Source organism: Odocoileus virginianus, chromosome 15 (genome assembly GCF_023699985.2).
Source record: "Odocoileus virginianus isolate 20LAN1187 ecotype Illinois chromosome 15, Ovbor_1.2, whole genome shotgun sequence".
In the NCBI taxonomy this organism is placed as follows: Eukaryota; Metazoa; Chordata; class Mammalia; order Artiodactyla; family Cervidae; genus Odocoileus; species Odocoileus virginianus.
Genome location: NC_069688.1, coordinates 22,933,475 through 22,949,440, shown reverse-complemented (window position 1 = coordinate 22,949,440; position 15,966 = coordinate 22,933,475). Strand labels below are relative to the sequence as shown.

At 36.8% G+C, this 15,966-nt stretch overlaps 1 protein-coding gene across 1 annotated transcript in view; it reads left to right on the top strand.

Moving 5' to 3' along the window:
- Positions 1-15,966, top strand: part of TRPA1 (transient receptor potential cation channel subfamily A member 1) — a 56,259-nt gene that overhangs the window by 20,550 nt on the left and 19,743 nt on the right. Inside the window, exons 5-14 of the mRNA XM_020907330.2 lie at positions 1,538-1,646; positions 1,827-1,972; positions 2,437-2,573; positions 5,253-5,301; positions 8,090-8,189; positions 8,829-8,929; positions 10,171-10,340; positions 10,428-10,592; positions 13,044-13,158; positions 14,347-14,513. Of these exons, the coding sequence (XP_020762989.2) occupies positions 1,538-1,646; positions 1,827-1,972; positions 2,437-2,573; positions 5,253-5,301; positions 8,090-8,189; positions 8,829-8,929; positions 10,171-10,340; positions 10,428-10,592; positions 13,044-13,158; positions 14,347-14,513 (1,259 nt within the window). The remainder of the gene's footprint in view (positions 1-1,537; positions 1,647-1,826; positions 1,973-2,436; positions 2,574-5,252; positions 5,302-8,089; positions 8,190-8,828; positions 8,930-10,170; positions 10,341-10,427; positions 10,593-13,043; positions 13,159-14,346; positions 14,514-15,966) is intronic.

Genomic DNA, 15,966 nt, shown 5'->3' with positions numbered 1-15,966 from the left:
GATTTTATAGTTTCTTTCAAACTTGCAAAGAAGTTTCTATTTCAGGTAATCTTCCTGTAGCACAAGAAAAGAGTGGCTTTGTGCAGATTAGTTTTATAAAGTAGACATAATAATAATTCCCAAACTTGAGAGCTCACCCCAAAGAAAAATGTAGATCAATTTCACATAGATGCTGTCTTAAAAATACTAGCAATTAATTCATCAAAATAATGAAAAGTAACATGTAATACCACATTGGCCTTATCCAGGGACTGTATGGAGAGTTCAGTATTAGATTAGATTATAATCCATTGATTGACCTGAGCCAACAAAGCATATGATTACATCGATCTGTTTATCTTTAAATGGATATAAAATTATCTGTATTTTCACGGATTTATAAGAAAAAGACAATGGTAAGGGGCACATAAAGTTTATTTTAATTTCTCTAGTAATCAAAGAGGAAGATATTAAAACGATTAGTTTTTTCAATCTCTTAAATTGAAAGGACAAAAATTCCTTATTGATTGAAAATGTAATGAGTTGGGGAATTTCATTCACTGTTGGCACAAATGTATTTTGACTCACCAATCCCAATTCTTGCAATACATCTCAAAGAGATAATTAAAGATATCACTGATATTAACACCAGTGATATATATAGCAGAGAAAACTGAGAAAAAGTTGAAATTCAGTAATAGGGATTCATTGTATGAAGTTTTGTGTACCCCCAAATGGAATATGTATTTAATAAAATCATATAATTTAAGAATATTAAGTAAAATACTTTTAAAATGGTGTGATCACATAGTATACACATAAATATTACTGTGCAAAGACAGAAAATATTGTCTTCTAAGATGTAAAACAATGCTGTCCCTAGAAAGCAAGTTGATACATGTATTTGCTTCTTCACACTTTTTTGCTTTTTCAAAATCTCTAATTTTGTGATAAGAGGTACTTGAAACTGAAATCCACTGTTCTATAGAAAATGATGATTTGAGAATTGTTGACTCAGAGGTGAAGGTAATATACCATTCTGTTCATTTTAACAACTTTTTAGTAGAGAGCATTCATTAGTGAAAATGTCTGATTTTCATGATTTAATACAAGTGCTGGTCTAATCATTTGTTAATTGCACAAATGACAGGAAAATTATCTGAGAAATATTATCACTTTATTTGTATAAGGAAAAGAGAATGGTTATAGGAGCAATCATGATAATGTTTTTAAAAATCTCTTTAATTTCACTAAAAAATGTGTTGACTTTGGTGGAAGATCAAGTTGAAAGTTTTGTGTCCGTGTTGTTACTTTGTCATTAGAAAATCTAAAGTGTCTCTAGTTCAGAATCTTAACCTAGTTCCAAAATTACCTTTTAGTCCAGATTTCATATCATACGAAGCTTTTCTATGTAAATAATTTTACATAGGCACAGAGTAGTGAAAAGTTATGGGAGAGGCATATAAAGTCTTGTCCAAAAAAAAAAATTCTTGTCCATCCTTGTGACTGGGGTTTATCTTTTGTCATTTGACTTCTTTTGTTTTTTCTTTTGTTCCAGTTAAATAAAGGAGCTAAGCCATGTAAATCAAATAAATGGGGGTGCTTCCCTATTCACCAGGCAGCATTTTCGGGTGCCAAAAAATGCATGGAAATAATATTAAAGTTTGGTGAGTAGAAACTTTCCCCCATTATGTACTATAAAGAAGCCTATTTTGGTGGATGCTATTGAGAAATATTTAATATAATTTATACCTGGGCTTTTATGTAAGTCTAAAAGTCCTTTGTTCTTTTTTTACCTTTTATTTATTTATAGTATTTATTCTCTTGAATTTTATTTTCTCCTAAAGGTGAGGAACATGGATATAACAGACTGTCTCACATTAACTTTGTGAACAGTGGGAAAGCCAGCCCTCTCCACATGGCAGTTCAAAGTGGGGACTTGGACATGATTAAAATGTGCCTGGACAATGGTGCACAGCTGGACCTGCTAGAGGTAACTGTTCGGATTCCTCCTGTAGAATTGTTCATGTTCTATTTGCCAAAGTGCCCTACAGCTCTTTCAACAGTTAATTTAGATAGCTGTTACTTCCTGCTATTCATGCAGAAGCAGAACAAGAGATTCTCCCAAATTTTAATCTATCTAAAGAATTTTGAGAGCTACCAAAGACAATTGCAAACACAAATACAGATACAGTGGAGATAAAGACACTGATGACAGAAGCTAAGTACAGTCAGAGCTGTCAAGAACTGTCACCTTGCTAGGAAATAAAGTTGCTAGCTATGACTTTTATATTGAGGCTTCTCAATAGGTGAAACCGATTACTCTTTGCCATCTGAAATTCCATACTCCTTGATTTTGTTGGACTGGGAAGGAAAACAAAAAAACAACTGAATTTAGGTTTGATCCTTAAATTGGGATGGAATATTGATTGATGCTGATATCAAAACTCTTTACAGAAAGGGAAGTGCACAGCCCTTCATTTTGCTGCCACCCAGGGAGCCACTGAGATTGTTAAGCTGATGGTATCTTCCTATTCTGGCAGCAGCGATATTGTTAACGAGGTGGATGGAAACCACGAGACACTGCTTCACAGGCAAGTTTCCCTCCTATCATTCTGAGTACAGATTTTTCGTCTTCATGTGTTTAATTAAGAAGATAAGACAATGTTACCGTTTATGGTAGCAAAGACTCCATAGTTCAAAAGAAAAGAGCAGAGATAACAAAGATCCTGTGGTTCAACTGCAATCTCTATATTCCTCTGGAATCAAAAGTAGAAAGTTGAACAGATTTTCACAGGACAGACTCTCCAGTGGAATATTCTGGATCAGTTCTTAGTCCAGTGGCTATAAGCTCAAGATTCATTTCCTATATGCTCAGGAGGTCAACATACATGGCTTTTCAAAACCTTTCTAACCTGTTTCAGGTCCTCACATGTGTGTTATCTTCATTCTCAGTGGGGATAATGGAACAGATACATATGAGCGGTCTACTTTTCCCACCTGATTTCCCTTTCCACTTAGTCCCACAATTACATGTAAAAGTTCTCAAAACATATATATACTTAGTTTTAAGGAATGATAGCCAAGCTCCAAAGAAGATAAATATTTATGTTGAGTTTAACAGAAATACATATCAGATAAAAGCATCTGAAATTATAGACTTATTAGCTGCTAAGACAGAAAACAGGCAGTGTAGACTAAGTGTTCAATTCCTTGGGAAGATGAAAACTGGCTGTTCCCTATGTGAGTGAAAGAAATGGCTGAGAAGGGGCTTTGCTGTCTCTCTGTCTCTATCTCTCACCATCTCTCTCTGTCTCTGTCTGTCTGTCTGTCTCTCTCACACACACCCAATACGCATACAGGCAGAACTAGAAGCTTGGAATGGCAGAAGAAGAGCTGAGAAAGCCTCAATAAGTAACTGGACCAAGAAATCTACACTATCCCACAGTGAAAAAGAAACTCTAGCTACCAATATAAGATCTGGTTCTAAACTGGGAAGATGGAGGCATGAGTGTACACATTAGCAAGATCACTAGCCATAATAGGCTATGCATGAACAGAAGGAACTCCAAGGAACTTCCATGCAGGATGAGTTTGCAAACTAAAATCTCATAGCATAAAGGAAAATTTATAAGATTGTGACAATGAAATCAACAAAAGGCTAATTTACTTCCAAAGGAATAGAAATAACAGGGCAATTTATAAATAATTTCATAATAAAGGTATTTAAAACTTCCAAAAATTTAAAAGAAGGAATGGTCAGTTATGTAAAGTAAATGTATTAAGAGAAGGCATTATGGAAAACAAATGGGCATTTATGAATCAAAGATTGGTGATATGAAAAAGATGCAGTTGGAAACCCTAGACAAGGAAAAAAAAAAACAAATATTGAAATAAAACAAAAACTCAGTAGACAGATTAACCTCTAGACCAGAGATTTTTCAAAACTACTACATGTTAAAATCCTGTGACGAATTTATAAAATCCCAACATTAATTCATACTCAGAATTGCTGATAACTCTCAGGAATTTTTAAAAACTCTTTGTGATGCCAATGTTTAGCCAATTCAGAAACCTCGTGATCTGAGTTTAGTTAAAATGTGTACATTTACACTAGAGCTTTAATATACAAATATGCACAAGAAGGAGTTATTTTAGGATAACAGACCCATCTACCTGACCAAAAAATATACTTAGCCTGGTGACTAGCTGGACACTTTCAACTTAAGTTGGCTGAAGATTTTTTGGACTAGTTCAGTTCAGTTCTGATGAACCTAATGCTGATCTATGATCCTGGAATGTCCTTTTAATAGCCAGTGACATTAGAGTTTATCTTGAGCTTCAAAGGAAAGTTTGTTCCTTGGTCTACAGTTTCTTTTGCTGCTGTAGTGCAAAGATCTCATTGGTGTGCAGGCCACACTTGGAATACCAGAGCTCTAGACTGAGAAGATACAGAACAAATCGAATGGGGCCTTAAATTGAATTTGACTCTTAAAATTACTCAATACATCTAATAACATTTAGAATGCAACCTCTTGTGAATTTTGAATGAAAATTGGCAAGCTGATACTAAGACTTATACACAGAACGTTAAGAATAGAGGAGATAGTCTTGAGTAGGAACAAAGAATTAAGATTTGCATTAGGAAACAGACTTTTAAATCATTGGTATTAACATTTGTTATGATGTTTTAATATAGATTAAAAACATGTATTTGCTGTATTAATTAACATTATCCTTTAGGGTTGTTTGTGAGATGATGCCAAGTGACTTCAATTATATCCATCGGTTTTTTTTTGGCTTCATAAAACTTTAGGAAAGCTAACACTGCCTTGTTAACTTTTGCCAACAAAGGGGCCTTGTGAACCCTGCAGGTAAATTTTAGCTGTACCTTGTATGCAATTGTTGCTATTTCTCATGGTCACAGTGGTAATAGCCAGTTCTTTGGCCTTTTATTTTAAAACTCTTAGGACAGATTTTACTGTTCACTTCAGAACATGTTCATGATGGTTTTTTACAAGGAGAAAATAGGTTTGCAGAAAGATGAGGAAGAAAATCTTGTGACGTATTTGATCTTTCTCTATTACTCCTACTTGAAAAGTTACCCTAATCAGAATCCAGTTGTAGATTTTGAAAGGTTATTAACTCCCAAGCCTTTTATCATGTTATTCAATGATCCTTTAAATTCACTTTCTGAATATATTGAATAGTCGCCTTATTTTGTATATTTATATCAATAGTTCCTTAATATGCTTATAATTCTCTTTTTGCAGAGCCTCATTATTTGATCACCATGAACTAGCTGACTACTTAATTTCAGTGGTAACTATTCCTTGACAGATTTATTTTTTATTACTATTTATGGTTGAAAAATTATATAATTACATACCATGAATCTTCAAAATTCAACCAAATTTTTCAAATTGGGGTATACTTGCTTCACAATCTTGCGTTCGTTTCTGCTGTACAGTTAAGAGAATCAGCTGTGAGTATACAGACATCCCCCTCCTCTTGAATCTCCCTCCCACTCCCCCACCCCATCCATCTCGGCCACCACAGAGCACCAAGCTGAGCTTCCTGCGCTATACAGCAACTTCCCACTAGCTGTCTGTTTTTACACATGGTAGTGTTTATATCCATCCCATTCTCCCAGTTCATCCACCCCTTTCCTACCCCCGTGTCCACACATCTGTTCTCTACATCTTCATTCCTGCCCTGCAAATAGGTTCATCTGTACCATTGCTCTAGATTCCACACATATGCATTAATATATAATAGTTGTTTTTTGCTTTGATTTCTTGCCTATCAGCAAAAAAATTTACAAAAAGATGATTGATACATTTGCAAAACACTTTGAAAATTTTTTCTATGTCTTTACTTTCGTATCTCTGAGATGAGGGATGTACACTAAACTTACTGTGATAATCACTACATGATATCTGTAAGTCCAATTATTATGCCACATACCTTAAAGTTATACAGTGCTGTGTGTCAGTTATGAAAGTGAAAGTGTTAGTCGCTCAGTCGTGTCTGACTCTTTGTGACCCCATGAGCCCACCAATCTCCTCTGTCCATGGAATTTTCCAGGCAAGAATACTGGAGTGGGTTGCCATTCTCTTTTCCAGGGGATCTTCCCAAACCAGGGATCAAACCTGGGCCTCCTGCATTGCAGGCAAATTCTTTACTGTCTGAGCCACCTTGGAAGAACTGATGCTAAAGCTGAAGCTCCAATAGTTTGGCCACCTGATATGAAGAGCCAATTATTGGGAAAAAAACCCCTGATACTGGGAAAGATTGAAGGCAAAAGGAGAAGGGGGCGGGGGAGGATGAAATGGTTAGATAGCATCATTGACTCAATGGACATGAATTTGAGCAAATTCCAGGAGATATTGGAGAACAGACTAGCCTGGCATGCTGCAGTCCATGGAGTCACCAAGAGTTGGACACGACTTAACGACTAAACAACATGTCAATTATATCTCAGTAAAACTAGAAGAAAAAAAAGATACTTGATACATTCACAAATAGGGTATATTGTATATGAATGCATAATGGCCAAACCTTATTGCCAGGATGCTAGAAGTACCAGAGTATACTTTTGATGCCCATATCAATGCAGTTTTTGTGGGGAGTTGATGGGTTCATGGCAAGGAATGCTCTCTGGTGACCCAGTCCTGGGAAAGCGTCAGGCTTGTTGCCTCGTCAACACCCCTTCAGTACATGTGGCTTGCAGGTGGAGGCAGGACAGAAAGCACGTGCGCCCTTCACCTTCCATTATAATCTTCTGCCCCTGCTGCCTCTGTGCCAGCTTTCAAACAATGAAAATGTGAAGAACTAAAAATACTGTCCAAGGTTCGTTACAAGTGAAAGCACAAGACCTTTTTCACTCTAAGAAATGCAATCAATCAGCTTTTGGGTAAGCCCTTTTACCCAAATTTAGTAAGCCCTTTCTACAGATGAGCCTATGATGTATTTATTTAAGCCCCATCATATCAATAATGAATGTAGTCTGGCCTGGAGTATTTAACATGTGCTTGTTGTCAATAGCAACTATTGAAATTGTGGTATTTACATAGAAGAGTCCCTGGAAGACTCATTATAGCCCAGAGTTTTGTTATGTGCAGTTTTCCTGCAAAATCATTGAGGCAGAACCTCACTGATCACTATCAGGCTGTCATGGGGACCTGTTGCCCCAGTTATCTGTATTTAGTGGGTCCCAAAAGAACAGGATACTATCCCCAGTCAGAGTTTAAGCTATTTTTATTACCCTGTGCAAAAGATAGAATTCTTTTCATGAACTTTTAAGTTTTGTTTCTTGTCATATCAAATATTATAACCATAATATGTAATGGTAAATACCAACTTATTCCCTTAAAATATATACATATGAGATGTGATTTCTTAAATGCAAAATTTTTTAACATTTGACTAAAATTTTACTTTAGGATTTGAATGATTTCAATTTAGTTATTTCAGTTGATCTCTTTCAGATGAAGTAGAGTTTTTAAAAAGAGAACAGTTCTTTTTTCATGAGTTATAATTGAAACATACTATTATGTGAATTTCAGGTGTAGAGCATAATGATTCAATATTTGTATACAATGAAAAGTGAACACCACAGCAAGTCCAGCTATCACATGTCACCATGAAAGTTACAAAAAATTTTTTCCTTATGATGAGAGCTCCCAGGATCCACTCTCTTGGTGATAGAAGTGAATGATTTCTTGTGAATGGTTTTAGAATCACAAGTGCAACAAACTTAGAATTTTTTTTATCACAGATATTTAACAATCTTTTCTTACAGTGGGAACTAAACTAGTGATATAGGTCAACATTTTATGATTTCGGCAGGAAGATAGATCTACTGCCAGATATCAGTCGAAAGATTAACGTGTGAGGACTTCAGTTATTGAAGTTATAGAAGAATGCCTTGGTTTTCCCTATGATTCATACAATGTGAATTACAGGGAAATGTCAAGCAGTCGTGTGTGTGAGTGCTAGCTATATTTTGGACATTCTGTCCCAATGAATGAACATTAAGTTACAAATTGTAGTGTGAACTGTTTTGTCTGTTCATAGGCTCTTTGTTGAATGACTTGTTTTATTTTAGGGAGCAGATATTGATATCACTGATTCTGAAGGACGGTCTCCACTTCTATTAGCAACTGCTTCTGCATCCTGGAATACTGTAAATTTGCTCCTCTCTAAAGGTACTAAGAGGGACTGAGCCATGCCTGTAGAACTGCTCCTCGCTTTGGTTAAACATTCAGTGTCCATTATGGTGTGCCAGGCTACAGGCCAGGTGCTGTGAACACAAATGGGATGCTTCCCATATCTAGAATAATTTTCAGTCCAGGAGGGCGTAATACTTGGAAAGATAACTTCAGAACAATAATTGATAACCTTTATAAGGAAATTATTACATCCCAGGCATCTTACTAAACACTTTATATTCATTCTCTCAGTGAACCAATCCTACCTGATGTAGGTACTGTAACTGTTCCTATTTTAGATACTAACCCAGTCTGATAATGAAGAAAAGAGAAACCTTCACCTCTTCTCTCTTGATCTCTAATCTCTCTATAATTCTGTTTTATGTTTTAAAAGATGAGACCTCATATATTAAATAATGTAATAAATCACACATTCTCTACCTCATTGTACACACACATGCACACTGTAAGATAAACACATTTTAAACCATGCTTAGTTTTCTTACCTAAATAAAGTTCTCTAACTTAAACACTGGCAAAGTTTTAAGTCAATCTTCTATGTTCTTACATTGAAAACCCACCGTAGGCTATGCTTTAAATAAATGAGTAGAGTTATATTTATATTGTGCTTTTTAGGTGCCCGTGTGGACATAAAAGATAATCTTGGACGTAATTTTTTGCATTTGACTGTTCAACAGCCTTATGGATTAAAAAATTTGCGTCCTGAGTTTTTGCAGGTAATACATATGTGTGGATTTCCATAAAGTGAGTTGGGTTCAATAGAGAGTAAAGTGATTTCATTTATTATAATTTTTATTCCTTTGAAGGCTGAGTCTGGAATTTAAATTTTATTTTTAAAGAAAGATGTCATATTTGAATATTTATAATATAGTAGTTATGATTATGATAATGATAATAAATTACATCAGGATCATTTTCTAAGTTATGGAGAGTTTCCATATATCCTTATCTATAATAGAATGCCTTTCCTTCTCTCTTGGACCATTACGAATTGTGTATCAATTGAGAAGTCAAGTACATGAGTGAATTAGCAGCACTTCCTAATCAATGAAGAAAAACTACTCAACATGCTTGTTGACAAATCGAAAACATTTTCTCTATATTTATATTCACCAACTAATACTTACTGAGTGACTATTAGGTACATTTGAAGTGCATCATACTTTTTTAATAAATAGATTTTAATATAGTCTGTGTCTTAAAGAGTCAAGTATATTTGAATGTCTAAAATATAAAATGTTTATGGATTGATTTAAGCTGCTCATTTGCCATTTGATTTTTATTTAAAAGATAAAGTGATGTTAATTTCATTTTATTTAATTCATTTGATACTCACTTAACAATTTTGCTAATTTTGACTAACAGAGCCCATTAACATTAAGCTGTTAAGTATTACTGGGCCGGGCGTGGAATGAAGGGAGAGATGAGAGGTTGGTTTGTGGTCAAATACATTTGAAAAATACTGGGTTTAAAATATTAAATACACTTCCTATTAGGATTTCTCAGTGCCTTTAATACGGTAATGTACATTATAGGGAGACAGAGCACACATCTTCATCCGCATTTATTTTACTCTAGCATCCTTGTGTGTATTTTTAGTTGTTCAGTTGTGTCAGACTCTCTGCGACCCCATGGACTGTAGCCTGTCAGACTCCTCTGTCCATGAGATTTCCCAGGCAAGAATACTGGAGTGGTTTGCCATTTCCTTCTCCAGGGGCTCTTCCCAACCCAGGGATCAAACTTGCATATCTTGCATCTCCTGCATTGGCAGGCAGGTTCTTTACCCCTAGCATCACCTGGGAAGTCCCTAGTATATAACCCTTAAGGTTATTTATACTTTCCACTCAAGGTGTATATATTGGTCCTTGTTAGAAAATACTATTATACAAAATAGGTTGAAAAACACCCTGTAAGCATCATCACAGAATTGTATTTAGAATATCCATCTTTCCCATAGATGCAACATATAAAAGAGCTGGTGATGGACGAGGACAATGATGGGTGCACCCCTCTGCACTATGCATGTCGACAGGGGGTCCCTGTCTCCGTCAACAACCTACTCAACTTTAATGTGTCCATTCATTCCAAAAGCAAAGATAAGAAATCACCCCTGCATTTTGCAGCCAGGTAAGGGTCACTTTAAGCAACATACAAGCATGTCCTCTTTCTGTTAAATGTTTGCTTTGAAGATATCAAACTTTTTTTTTTTTCAAGTTATGGACGTATCAATACCTGTCAGAGGCTCCTGCAAGACATAAGTGACACGAGGCTTTTGAATGAAGGTGACCTACATGGAATGACTCCTCTCCACCTGGCTGCAAAGAATGGGCATGATAAAGTTGTTCAGCTGCTTCTGAAGAAGGGCGCATTATTTCTCAGGTGAGGATATAAGATTGTGATATTTACATCTTCTTTGTAACTGGCTAGACATTGTCAGGCTGTTTTTCTATTTTATTTTTGATTATGATATCTCACTTTCAATCTCACAAAGTACTTTTACCTGTCTTAATTAATCCTCAAAACATAACATGATTTCTCAAATACTGAAAGGAAAGTCAGTATTATTTCTGATTGAAAACACTGAGGTTCATAGAGCTGAAGGCCTTATTCAAAGTCACAGAATAAGTGGCTTTGTGTAGTTTCCAGAATCTTTGAGATACTCGCTTCTTATATATTCCTTCATCTTGCTGTCAGCTGTTTTGGCAGATATAAGGCAGTGTGTTTTTACAGACACACACACATGCTATACAAATCAAAGACTCTGCATCTCATTCAGTATGATGACTGATGGACATGAAGAACTCCCTTTAAGCTGCAACATGAGACATAAAAATTTCCTGAATTTCACTACAAAGGAAATCTAACACATGAAACAAAACCAATAAAATGTGCTGTGCTTAGTCGCTCAGTCGTGTCTGACTCCTTGTGACCCCATGGGCTGTAGCCCTCCAGGCTCCTCTGTCCATGGGGATTCTCCAGGCAAGAATACTGGAGTGGGTTGCCATGCCCCTCTCCAGGGGATCTTCCCAACCCAGGGATTGAACCCAGGTCTCCTGCATTGCAGGTGGACTCTTTACCATCTGAGCCACCAGAGAAGCCCAAGTTAAAATAATTAAGTACAATAAAAAATGGCATCATTAAATGACATCTTTGTAAAAATAAAAGGAAAACCCAGAAGCTTTTTGTAGATGTATGATGGGCTAGTTTCTAATTGCGCCAATGTGGTAGCAGAGAGTTCATTAGGCTAATGTTAAAAAACATATCTCTTTATCAGAGTACCAATCTCAGCATAGCAATGATGCAGCCGTGAAATGAATGTTCTGCTTAGTTCCTTCCTGCCTCTAAATGAACACCAGGCAACAGACTTGCAAAGGGGACCCCAGGTGAACCCAGAAGACAAGTGCTCTTGCTTAATTATGTCATAACTGAAATAGCGAGGTGTCTCTTGCACCTATTATGGTTACTCACTGGCCCTGAAATTAAATTGTGTCAGGATCTCACACTTTTTTTTTTCTATGTCTAATTTGGAAAAAAGGCAAGTGTTCACTGTATTCATATCTTCAATTTCTGACAGAAGAGACAGACATTTCCCAAAAGGATCAAGTAAGAATCTTTGAGAGCATGAGAGGAACAATCTCTTTAGACCTGAACTCAGAAAAAAATAAGTGGCACTAAGCTAAGCATCTTCTATCCATGTTTTGTGCAATGATATTGTTATTATAATTATCTTCATTATTATTATTAGCCATGACTAGTAGCTACAAGGACTAATAACACCATTATGGAAAAATTTTTGATACAATACTCGATGAAAGAATAAAGCAATATTAAAAATAGTGTGTATAAGTACACTACTTATACACATTATACATAACTTATACTTGAAGAAAATATGTATGACACAAACATGCTAACTCTAGTTTCAGTCACCCAAAGTATTTGATAATGTGTTTATAGACTTTATTTATTTTCTTTTATAATTTTATTGAGATTATAATTGACACTGTGTAAGCTTAAGGGGTACAACACATTATCATGAAAGGGTTACCACAGTAAGTTCAGTGAACACCCTTAATTTCATACAGATACCAAAAAAAGGAAAAAGAAAAAAATTTTTCCTTGTGATCAGAACTCTTAGGATTTACTCTGTTAACAATGTTCATTTATAAATACAGCAGTTTTAATTATATTTTTTCATGTTATATACCACATCCCTAGTATTTATCTTACAACTGAGAGTTTGTACCTTTAATCTGTGGACTGTAGCCCACCAGGCTCCACTGTCCATGGAAATCTCCAGGCAAGAATACTGAAATGTGCAACCATTACCTTCTCCAAAGGATCTTTCCGACCCAGGAATTGAACCTGGGTCTCCTGAATTGCAGGCATATTCTTTATTCTCTGAGCCACCAGGGAAACCCTCATCCAATTAAGCTTGAAATTAGCTCATGTTTAATTAACCATGTAACACATATTTGGGCTTCCCAGGTGGCCAGATGCTAAAGAATCCACCTGCCAATGCAGGAGGTGTGGGTTTGATCCTTGAGTCCGGAAGATCTCCTGGAGAAGGAAATGGCAATCCACTCCAGTATTCTTGCATGAAAAATCCCGTGGACAGAAGAGCCTGGTGGGCTACAGTCCATGGGGTTGCAAAGAGTCTGACACAACTTAGCAACACAACAACAACAATACATAATTACTTGCTAGAACACAAATATCTCAGATATGGTTTGTTTTCTCTGATCATCAGACCCACTTTCAATTGGGAGGTGTCCTTCCCCTTTTCATCTGTAAGGTAAAGGCACACATTTTCTCTTACTTCTCTAACAGTGACCACAATGGCTGGACTGCTTTGCATCACGCTTCCTTGGGCGGGTACACTCAGACCATGAAGGTCATTCTTGACACTAACTTGAAATGCACAGATCGGCTAGATGAAGAAGGGGTACGTACTATGTTCCTCATACCGACCCCAAATCTTGGCACAGAGGAACCTTCCAGCATTGCAAGAAACCTTCTTAGCTCCCCTCTTCCCTTCTTACCATATTTTGGGTTCTTCTTTTTTTAAAACTTTTTATATTGGAGTACAGCTGATTAACAATGTTGTGATAGTTTCAGGTGGAGAGCAAAGGGACTCAGCCATACATATACATGTATTCATTCTCTCCCAAACTCCCCTGCCATCCAGGCTGTCACATGCACTGAGCAGACGTCCCTGTGCTCTTACCATAGGTCCTTGGTAGTTATCCTTTTTAAATATAGCAGTGTGCACATGTCCATGCCGGACTCCCTGACCATCCCCAGACTCCCTAACTATGCAGACTGCTAGTGAGGAAAGAGTCAAAGGGGAACAGAATAAGGAGACAGCCCCAAGGGGTGGGTGCATGTTGAGGACAGCTGGTGAGTCTCACAGAGGCCTGTTACAGGCCCACGTGAACTGATGATAAAATTTTCACCATTCCCTGGTAGACCAGGGGAAATGAGGAGGGCAGGGCTAAGTTTTCCCTAAAACTAAGCGTATTTGATTTGAAAGACTGTCCTTCAGTCGGCTGTGATGTCCTTTGTTCTTTTTTGGAGAAGGAGTATTGAAATGTACATTCTTTCTTGCAATGACAGAGCTAGAGGACTATGGTTGCTTTTTAAAGTGTCTTTTTGTGGCAAAACTAGAGACTGGCAACCTTTTATCAACTTCTGATTTTTTTGTTATTTTATTTTTGGTTGTGCTGGATCTTTGCAAGAGCATGGATTTTTCTCCTCTAGCTGCAGTAAGCGGTGCACAGGTTTGTTCTCCTCGCGGTGGCTTCTCTCCTGGAGCACAAGCTCCAGGGTGCGTGGTTTCCATAGTGGTGGCTCCCAGGCTCTAGAGCACAGGCTCAGTAGTTATGATGCAGGAGCTTAGTTGCTCCACGGCACGTGGGATCTTCCCCTACCAGGCATCAAACCCAGGTCTCCTGCATTGGCAGGCGGATTCTTTACCGCTGAGCCACCGGGGGGGCCCCCAATTTTAACTCTTTGCCATTAAATAGTTTTGTTAATAATATCTTAAGCAACTCAGCAGTGAAGCAAAGCTGTAAAATAGCCAAAGGATGAGTAGCCTTTGTCACTGGATTGCTTGTGTTGTTTTCTCTGAAAGAACACCGCACTTCACTTCGCGGCGAGGGAGGGCCATGCCAAAGCCGTCTGCCTGCTGCTGAGCTACGACGCCGATGTGGTCCTGAACAAGCAGCAGGCCTCCTTCCTGCACGTTGCAATTCACAATAAGAGAAAGGAGGTGGTCCTCACGACCATCAGGAACAAAAGGTACGCTGCCATCCTGCCCACAATTGGCTAGTGTCCTCTGGCCTCAGGGATAACCTGAGAGGAAGCAGGAAGAGAAAGAGAATAAAAGTCTCAGCTGTCGATCAACATTTTTATTTATTTTTCCTTTTTTTAATTGAGGTTTGGTTGATGTGCAATATCAACTGATGTGTAAGTTCCAGGCATATAACATAGTGCTTCACAGTTTTTAAAGGTTATATTCCATTTATAGTTTTCTAAAATATTGCCTATATTCTGTGTTGTACATTATATCCTTGTAGCTTATTTGTTTGATACATAGTAGTTTATACCTCCAATTCCCTACTCTTATTTTGCCCTTCCCCTCTTCCTTTTCTCTGCTGGTAACCACTAGTTTATTCTCTATATCCATGAGTCTCTTTCTTTTTTTAAATATTCACTAATTTGTTTTATTTTTAGTCCACATATAAGCGATACCATAAAGCATATTTGTCTTTCTGTCTGACTTATTTCTCTTACCATAATACCCTCCCAAGTCCATATGTGTTGTTACAAATGGCAAAATTTCATTCTTTCTTACAGCTGAGTAATATTCCATTGTATCTATCTATCTATCTATCTATATATATATATATATATGCACACACATATATATATATACCACATCTTCTTTATCCATTCATCTGTTGATGGACACAGGTTGCTTCCATATCTTGGCAACTGTAAATAATGCTGCTTTGAACACTGTGGTACATGTATCTTTTTGAGTTAGTGTTTTTATTTTTCCCTAGGATTATATATCCTGTATACCTATATACCCAGGAGTGGACCTACTTCATCATATGGTAGTTCTATTTTTAGCTTTCTGAGGAACCCCCATAGTGATTGAACCAATTAACATTCCTACCAACAGTGTATGAGGGTTCCCTCTTCTCCACATCCTTGTCACGTTTGTTATATGTGTTCTTGTTGACAATAGCCATTCTGACAGGTGTGAGGTGATATCTCATTGTGGTTTGAATTTGCACTTCTCTGATGATTAGCAGCATCTTTCCATGTGCCCATTGGCTATCTATTAGTCTTCTTTGGGAAAATGTCTATAGAGGTCTTCTGTCCATTTTTTAAAATCAGGTTGTTTTTTGATGTTGAATTGTATGAGCTGCGTCATATCATTTGAAAATATTTTCTTCCACTCAGTAGATTGTCTTTTTATCAATGATGTCCTTTGCTGTGCAAACACTTTTAAGTTCCATTAGATCCCATTTGTTTATTTTTGCTTTTATTTCCTTTGCTTTAGAGACAGATGCAAAAAGTCAACGTTTTGAAATGTCAGTTGTTTTCCCTAAATTTTTTTTTTTTTATGAATCTCTATGGTTTGTTTATTTTTCTTTGTACCTATGATTATGTCTCCATTTTTATTTCTAATTTTGTGTATTTATGATTTCACTCCTTTTCGCTGTTTATTAGTCTGGCTAGC